At 41.0% G+C, this 9,626-nt stretch overlaps 1 protein-coding gene across 1 annotated transcript in view; it reads right to left on the bottom strand.

Moving 5' to 3' along the window:
- Nucleotides 1-5,662: 5,662 nt before the first annotated feature.
- Terb1 (telomere repeat binding bouquet formation protein 1) overlaps nt 5,663-9,626 on the bottom strand; it is an 87,888-nt gene continuing 83,924 nt past the window's right edge. The window contains exon 17 of the mRNA XM_045142864.1: nt 5,663-5,850. Within this exon, the coding sequence (XP_044998799.1) occupies nt 5,663-5,850 (188 nt within the window). The remainder of the gene's footprint in view (nt 5,851-9,626) is intronic.

Raw genomic sequence — 9,626 nt, 5'->3', positions numbered from 1 at the left:
CCCCGGGCGCGCCGAGGACCCGCGAGGACCCCGGCCGGGCCGCCCCCCGCGCGCGCCGCACCGCGCTCCCGTCGTCCGGGCGGCAGTGACCGCACCGGCAACGCGTCCCACCGGGCCGGCTGTGTCCGCGGGCTTCGGAAGACCGCGGGGCCGCCGCCGCGCAGGAAGGTCGCTCCGTCAGGCAGCTCCTCGGGCAGCCTTCCGCAGACGCCAAACGGACCAAGAGCCCGATGGCGACCCCTGCGGGCCAAGGAACGCAGCTAGACCTCACCTGGCTAGTTGCTGGTGACGCTGGGTCCCTAGCCAGGCAAGTGGGCCCATTAAAGAGGCCAATCTTTGCGCTTTAGAATGAAAGTCACGCATCCCAACGCCATTTATCTAATGCTCACCGTGTTCTAGATTCACTGTCTGTCTCACTGAATCTTGCCTGTTAGCAAACGTGAAGCTCAGAAAGTTCAAGAAACCCAGCCCATGACTGAAGACATGGCTCAGCACTTAAGGCATTTGCAGAGCCTGATAGCCTTGGTTCAGTTCCCTAGTACCAACAAAGGCGTAGTGGCCCACGCCTTTAATCTAAGCACTCGGGAGGCAGAGGTGGGAGGATCACCATGAGTAAGTTAGAGGCCACCCTGAGACTACACAGTGAATTCCAGGTCAGCCTGTGCTAGAAGGAGACCCTACCTCAGAAAAACACAAACAACTCCCCAGTACCCATGTAAAGCGAGACGCACAAAGTGGCACATTGCATCTGGAGTTCCTTTGCAGAGGCAAGAGGCTCTGATGTGCTCAGTCACAAGCACTCTCTCAAATTGATAAAATAAATTTTTTTTTCTTTAAGAGCAGGATGTGGGGGCTAGAAAGATGGCTTAGCAGTTAAGGAGTTTGCCTGTGAAGCCTAAGCAACCACATTCCATTTTCCATGTCCCACAGTTCGTTTGCAGTGGCTAGAGGCCCAGGTGCGCCCATCCTCCCTCCCTCCTTCCCTCTCCCTCTCTTTCTAATAAACAAATAAAAATAAATCTTTAAAAAAATAGAGAGCAGGGTGTGGTAGCACAGGCCTTTAATCCCAGCACTCTGGAGGTAGAGATAGGACGATCTCTCTTGAGTTAGTTTGAGGCCAGCCTGAGACCACAAAGTAAATTCCAGGTCAGCCTTGGCTAGAGGGAGACCCCACCATAAAAAATGAAAGAAGAGAATCACTTCAAGGTCTAGGACTGACTGGGATCCATAGCCATTCCACCTCTCCAAAACCCAAGTGATTCTGGGAAAGAGTTTCCAGCACTAGAAAGACTTGAGACCCAAGACATCACCATCACCACCTGACCAGCCCTGAACAGAGTGGGACCAGATCTCAAAACAAAAATGAAGGCTGTAAAGACAGCTTAGCAGCTAAGACACTTACCTGTGAAGCGTAAAGACCCAGGTTCAATTCCCAGTAACCATGTGGGCCAGATGCGTAAGGTGGTGCACGCCTGTCTGTCTGTCTCTGTGTGTGTGTGTGTGTGTGTGTGTGTGTCTTTCTCATTCTCTCTTTCTCTCTAATAAATAAATGAATAAATAAAATTTAAAAAAATAAAATAATGGAAAAAATCAGCATAAAAAAGAAACCCAGGAGGGAATTACCATGGGATATATTTTATAATCATGGTAAATGTTAATAAAAATTAAATAAAAAAAATAAAAAAAGAAAAAAGAAACCCAGCTCAATGCTATAAGATAGCACCCTGTCACTTTTAATTCATGTTCATTAATCTTAAAGTATTATATAATGAATTTTGCCTAAGCCCTTGATTGAAAGATCAGTTTGGGGCTAGAGACATGGCTTAGCAGTTAAGGCACTAGCCTGTAAATCCTAAGGACCCATGTTAGACTCTCCAGGTCTCAGGTAAGCCAGACACACAAGGGTGAGGCAAGTGCAAGGTCACACATACCCACTAGGTAGTACAAGCATATACAGTTTCATTTCAGTGGCTAAGGCCCTGGAGGGTCAATTCTCTCTGTGTCTCTTTCTCTGCCTCTCTCAAAAATTTAAAATAAAAAATAATAAAAAAAAAGATCAGCCTTATAGAAACCCACCACACCTCCCCACCAAGTCTTCATAGAGTCTGGTTTTTTTTTTTTTTGTTTGTTTGTTTGTTTTTTTGAGTCTGTTAACTGTGACAATAATGTTGACAATATTCTTGGCTTAGCTTTGCTTTACCAAGTTGTAAAAAAATATATATATATATTCTTCAGAGAACCAACTTTAACAGAGCAAAATAGGAGGCTGCTTTTTTTCAGTGAGAAAAGGGGGATGTGAAAGACTAAGGTGCAGGGTAGAGGTAATGGAAGAAGAGAAAGAAAAAAATATTTAGTGCAGAAAAATGGATGGACCTGGAAAGGATTATACTAAGTGAGGTAACCCAGGCCCAGAAAGCCAAGCACCACGTGTTCTCTCTCATATGTGGATCCTAGCTACAGATGATTGGGGTTCTTTGTGAGAAGGAAAATACTTAGTAGCAGAGGCCAGTAAGTTAAAAAGGAGATATAAAGGGAAGAGAAAGGAAGGGAGGAGGGTACTTAATAGGTTGATATTGTATATATGTAAGTACAATGATTGAGATGGGGAGGTAATATGATGGAGAATGGAATTTCAAAGGGGAAAGTGGGGGGGCGGATTACCATGGGATATTTTTTATAATCATGGAAAATGCTAATAAAAATTTTTAAAAAAATAAAACACAGTATTAACTGAGAAAAAAAATATTTAGTGCCTACCTCAGGGTTCTGCTATTCTCTGTGGAAGCAGGGTAACTTTACAATGTGTTGCTGAACATCCCAAGGATATGGGATAAAGCATAAAAGTAATCACCTAAGTGGATTTCAAATGAATAGGATGGTGACTGATTATCTCTGTCAAAAATTCAGCAGCATGAATTACAGGATCCAACAATGGACATATCATCTGCCAACTGAATTTAAGTTTTAAACAGGACAATGGGAGGGAAGAGCAGCCAGTGTTGGAAGTCATAAAAAATCAAACTAAGCCAGACATGGTGGAGCATGCCTTTAATCCCAGCACTCCGGAGTTGGAGGTAGTGAGACCTTACCTGGGGCAGGGGTGGGGAGGGGAGCAATCAGAGTTTTCACAGGAGAGAAGAAATTATTAACTATAGGACAGAAAGAGTAATCCTCACTAAGTGAAATTCTCTAATGTGATCAGTTTCAAAAGAAAAATAAAACACAAGTTCATACAATATCTTAATTTTTTTTCAGGAATATCACAAGAAGGAAGATGCTACAAACACAGGACATGCAAATTTCAACAGGGCACTTGACAACACAGACAAGGTATAAAACATAGGCTAATAACAGCACTGAGACTTATTGAAGACCAGGAAAATCTCAGTATGGTAGTACATACTTTTAATCCCAGTACTTGGGAGTCTGAGAGATGGGGAAGATCCTGAATTCCAGGCCAACCTGGGATAATAATAAAACCCTGTGTCAAAACAAGCAAATAAACTAACAATGTCAGAGGTGGATGACCTAGATTTATAGAAGAGACTACCAGAAGAGACTGCTGGGGTCTACCCAAGCCAATTCAGGGTACCATCAGTGGTTTGGCTCAGAATGCCCCAGCACACTCACCTAAGGTGATGATCTAAAGTAGAATTGGTTGCCAAAAAGACTAGATGATGGGGCTGGAGCAAGGTTTCAATAGTTAAGAGTACTTCCATGCAAGTAATAAGGGCTTGTGGATCCCTAGGACAGGCATAAACAGCTGGGTGTAGCCACACAGGGCTGTAACCCTAGCTCCAAAGGAAAGCAGAAACCCAATAATTTCTGGGGCTTGAGAAAAACCAGCAAGTTCTAGAATCAGTAAGAGACTTCAGCTCCAAAAACAGTTGAAGAGCTAATGGAGTGGGACAGCCAACTTTCTGTACCCCAGCCACAAGTAGACACAACCCACCACAAGGGCACATCCATATGATTCTCCCCTCTCCTTCCCTCCCTCCCTCCCTTTCTTTTTTTCTCTCTCTCTTTCTCTCTCTCTCCCTCTTCCTCTCTCTCTCACACACACAAAAGCAAAAACAAAATTCTGAATGACAAATAAAGCAAACTAAATCTAACAATTTGAGAATTTTTATTTATTTATTTATTTATTTATTTATTTATTTGAGAGCGACAGACACAGAAAGACAGATAGAGGAAGAGAGAGAGAATGGGCGTGCCAGAGCTTCCAGCCTCTGCAAACGAACTCCAGACACGTGCACCCCCTTGTGCATCTGGCTAATGTGGGACCTGGGGAACCGAGCCTCGAACCGGGGTCATTAGGCTTCACAGGCAAGTGCTTAACCACTAAGCTATTTCTCCAACCCCAATTTGAGAATTTAACAGGGATTACTAGAGTCCTATAGTTGGATTTAATAGGCATGGTGGCGCACACCTTTAATCCCAGCACTTGGAAGGCAGAGGTAGGAGGATCTGTGAGTTCAAGGTCACCCTGAGACTACATAGTGAATTCCAGGTCAGCCTGGGTAGAGTGAAACTACCTTGAAAAACAAAAACAAAAACAAAACCAAAAACTGAAAGAGGAAAGCAAGGCGAGGTAGTACAAGCCTTTATTCCCAGTACTTGGGAGGCACAGGTAGGATGAAAACCTTGAGTTAGAGGGCCCCCTGAGTAACTACACAGTGAATTTCAGGTCAGCCTGGAGTAGAGTGAGTCCCTACTTCAAAAAAACAAAAGTATAAAAAATAAGGTGGAGAATGACTGAGGAAAGAATGCAATATATTTGTCTGACCTCCATACACATGAACATTCATACACATATGAACATGCGCTCATGGAAAAACAGAAATGAGGGCTGGAGAGATGGCTTAGTGGTTAAGGCACTTGCCAGCAAAGCCAAAGGACCCAGGTTTCTTCAATTCCCCAGTACCCACATAAAGCCAAAATGCACAAGGTGGCACATGCATCTGGAATTCACTTGCAGTGTCTAGAGGCCCTGGTGTGCACATTCTCACTCACTCTCTCTCTCTCAAATAAATTAATTAAATATTTTTAAGAAAAACAGAAACAAGTAAATAAATATCCACCCAAAAGAAGTGAACCTAACCCTGTAACAGGGGAATGCAAATACAATTTCACAAGTAGGCTTGAGAACAGCAAATGCTTTTAATTAACACACTGTCATTTATTTACGGGGTGGAGATCTCAGCCTAATAATCTGAAAAAGCATTTTATCTTTCTAAGTTCTACAAATAGACTCAGCACTGGGCAAAAATTTTAAATTCAAGTATCTCACATAGTAGTCATTAAATATTTTAAATCATGCTTAAAGGCTAATAATTTTTTTCTTATGAGCTATATTCTGAGCTTACAAAAGAATAAAGGCATATTCCTAAACATGTTTGGCCTCTGTAACAGGGATTTTATCTTACTAATCTACACATTGAAGATACATTTGCTTGTAAATTACAGTAATAATTTCATTCACTATTTAGTTAAAACTATGCTTATTTTGCTTGACTCTATCACTTAGTAAGCACCTGTCTTCTAAAACTATGCTTGTTCCAACATTCCTTGTCTCCAGACAGTTCAGAAGAGTATTTAACCTTTTATGTTCTATGGAACTGTATTTGAAGAGTCCAAACAAAAACCTGACAATCTCTTCCAATCAAGGAGCTGCACACTTGGGGCCTTTAATCAGCTGGTGGTATTTGTGAGCAAGGTCCACAGCCTTCCGTCCTTGCTGAAAGGGGAAAGACCACAAAATTGAATTCCAATGATTTCCCATTTTTTTAACTCCATGAAAAAGGTAATTTACTTCTTCTTTGGTAAAATTTTTACGAATTCTTCTTTTTTCTGTAATTAATGACAACTGTGTATTAGTACTTGCTAAAGAATCCTAAGACACAAGTAAATGCATAGCTTACACTCTAGATACAAACAATGAGACAATTTCATGTCTGGAAGCTCATTCTATGGAAATCCACTTTAACTTAATTAAGGTGGAATAGCTTAAACCTATAATCTCAGTACTCAGGAAGCTGAGGTAGGTGGATGGCTGATACTTTAAGGCCAGCCTGGGCTACCAAGTGAATTCTAGGTCAGCCTAGGCACCAGTGAGAACTTCTCTCAAACAAACAAACAAACCTGTTAAGTTAGGCACTACCATTGTGACTTCTTCAATAATTATAATTGAATCTATTGTAATAATACTTACATCATTTGGTCAAGAAATGTGTTTATAAATATTGGATTTTTTTTAAGTTGTTTGAGGTAGGGTCTCACTCTAGCCCAGGCTGACCTGGAATTCACTATGGAGTCTCAGAACTCATGGCAATCCTCTTACCTCTGTCTCCCGAGTGCTGGGATTAAAGGCGTGCACCACCATGCCTGGCTCAAATATTGGATTGTTAATGCAACAATGCCACGAGAATAGTTACCAAACAGCTTGCCTATCTTACAGATACTGTCTTCCCAAAGGGCTCCATAACTTCATGGAATAGAAAAGAATATCGATACTTTTAAATATCAAATTTGATTAATATTTTAATATTATGTAGATCTTTTGAAGTTCACATTTACAAAAAAATCACTATATATGGATGGGTCAGCTTATAAAAACTTGAAAACAACAGATTGTACAATGGTGAAGGAAATGTGTGGGTTTTTTTTTTTTTTATGAGGCTAAGTCTCATTTTCCTGCAGGTTTCTTGCAGCTTTGAATTCACAGTGATCCTACCTCAGCTTCCTGAGATTTGGTATTAAAGGTGTACACCACCAAGCCCAGCATTTTTTTAAGACAGGATTTCATTATGTAGCCCAGGATTGCCTCAAACTCACTATGTAGTTCAGGATGGCCTTGAACTTGGTATCTTCCTGGCACAGACTCCTGATTGCTGGGATTATAGGAGCATGCCTCCAAGCCTGGAAATTTTTGACAATCTGGTTTTTGATGAATAGTTTCTATAACAGAAAGAACACACAGTTGGTAAACAGTATTTTCTGATGAGGAATATGAGGAAACAGTTTTTTGTAAGCTTTTTAGTTCATTGTGAACTTGTATGTGTAGTCATTTTATGTAGACAGTTGAAAAGAGATTTTTGTATTCAGGCTGCTATTTACTTTAGAAGGAATGAATCACCCTCATAAAATCTTGTCCGTATAGGTGAAAACTGCTGATCATTTGTCTACCTTTTTAAGGTAAGTGTCACAATCGGGACCTTTCTAAACAAAAGAGAAAAAAAAATCTTCCCAACATATGGTAGTTTGAGTGTTTGCCACCCCCTCAGACTTAATCATTGGCTTTTAAACATTTATTATTTATTTGACAGAAAGTGAATATGGACATGACAGGGCCTCCTGACACTGCCAATGAACTCTAGATGCATGTGCCACTTTGTGCATCTGGGTTTATGTGGGTACTGAGGAAATGAACCTGAGACATCCAGCTTTACAAGCAAACACCTTTAACTGCTGAGCCATCTCTCTCCAACCAGACTTACTGATTTTTTTGTATTTAAAAAATATTTTTTTGGGGGGGCTGGAGAGATGGCTTAGCAGTTAAGTGCTTGCCTGTGAAGCCTAAGGACCCCGGTTCGAGGCTCGGTTCCCCAGGTCCCACGTTAGCCAGATGCACAAGGGGGAGCACGCGTCTAGAGTTCGTTTGCAGAGGCTGGAAGCTCTGGCGCGCCCATTCTCTCTCTCTCCCTCTATCTGTCTTTCTCTCTGTGTCTGTCACTCTCAAATAAATAAATAAATAATAAAAAATAAATATTTTTTTTATTTGGGAGAAAGAGGGAGAGAGGGAAAGGGGGTCAGATAGAGAATTGGTATGCCAAGGACTGTAGCCACTGCAAATGAACTCCAGATGCATGTGCCATCTTGTGCATCCAACTTTATGTGGGCACCTGGGAACTGAACCTAGGTCCTTTAGCTTTGCCAGGAAGTGCCTTAACAACTAAGCTGTCACTTAGGCCCACAAAATCTTTTTTTTTTTTTTTTTTGAGGTAGGGTCTCACTCTAGCTCAGGATGACCTGGAATTCACTAAGTAGTCTCAGGGTGGCCTTGAACTCATGGTAATCCACAAAATCTTTTTTTGATCATAATCCTTTCACATTAATTTCTTATTATCCCCATTTCCCTGTGCCTTCCATTGGACCCCTTCTTTCCAACTCATCACTCTTCAATTTTAATGCCTTTTTCTATCACCATCATCCACGATGAAATGTTGATATTCTGTACATCTTGTGCAGGTAACAACACAAGGAATGCAGTGGCTACATTAGATAAGTTGAGATATGTAGATATTTTAATTTAATCTGGAAATATCCTAACAAATTCCTATCATGCACAAACAGAGTAATTGTTTCATGGTGATCCTAAATCTTGTTGTCAAGATTTATCTAATAGGGGACCTTCCCTGTGGGAGTTTTTAGATGTCATGTGACAGTGTTTTATAATAGCAGACATTCCTTTATTCTTTATATTTGCAAGGATTCTCATCTGCATGCATATTCTGCTGTAAACTGAAATGAGTTACAGGCATTCCTTAACTTCTTAAGACTTTTTTTTTTTTTTTTTGGTTTTGCTCTAACCCAGGTTGACCAGGAATTCTCTATGGAGTGTCAGGTAGGCCTCGAACTCACAACAATCCTCCTACCTCAACATCCCAAGTGTGGGACATGCCTGGCACAGAGAGAGCAGGAAGGAAGGAGAATGGGTGCACTAGGGACTCTTGCCACTGCAAATGAATTCCAGACACATCTGCCACTGGCTTTATATGGGGACCACAAAATTGAACTTGGATCATTAGACTTTGCAAGCAAATGGCTTAACCACTGAGTCATCTCTACAGGCCCAAGTTCATGAGATTTTTAACACACATGAGATGGCAGTTTTAATCTTTACATTTAATCTATTTTCTGAATTCTATTAAGCTCTGACTTATGGGATAAATTGTGCACTTTTCAAAATCATCAGTCTTACCTGCAGACATTCTCTAATGTGAAAACTAGTTTGCTAATGGGGTTTCTTGCTTTTACTGCCAAAATATAAAGTCAACTGTAAGTTTCAGGAAAAAAAAAAAACAAAATTTAATAACTTTTTTTTTGGTTTTTTGAAGTAGGGTCTTACTCTAGCCTAGGCTGACCTGAAATTCACTATGGAGTCTCAGGGTGGCCTCGAACTCATGGCAATCCTCTCACCTCTGCCTCCCGAGTGCTGGGATTAAAGGTGTGTGCCACAACACCCGGCTTCTTCTTCTTCTTCTTTTTAATTTGGAATATCTTTTATTTATTTAGTTTTGATTTTTTGAAATAGTGTCTCACTCTAGCCCAGGATAACCTGGAATTCACTCTGTAGTCTTAGGGTGGCCTTGAACTCACAGCAATCCTCCTACCTCTGCCTCCCAAATGATGGATTTAAAAGGTATGTGCCACCATGCCTGGCTATGAATTCTTTGTGCTGTAAGATTTCTCACTTGTTTCATATAGAGTATGACTTTTATATGGAGTATGACTTTCAGTGAAAAAATGCCTTACATTCTTTAAAAACATAAAACCATTAAATTCATTGCATATCATAACGTCAGGGGAGGTATGGTTTTTGGTAGCTTTCTCACATAGGACTTCCC

Source organism: Jaculus jaculus, chromosome 1 (genome assembly GCF_020740685.1).
Source record: "Jaculus jaculus isolate mJacJac1 chromosome 1, mJacJac1.mat.Y.cur, whole genome shotgun sequence".
NCBI lineage: Eukaryota > Metazoa > Chordata > Mammalia > Rodentia > Dipodidae > Jaculus > Jaculus jaculus.
Note: the sequence above shows the minus strand (reverse complement) of the source record. Positions and strands in the feature narration are given on the sequence as shown.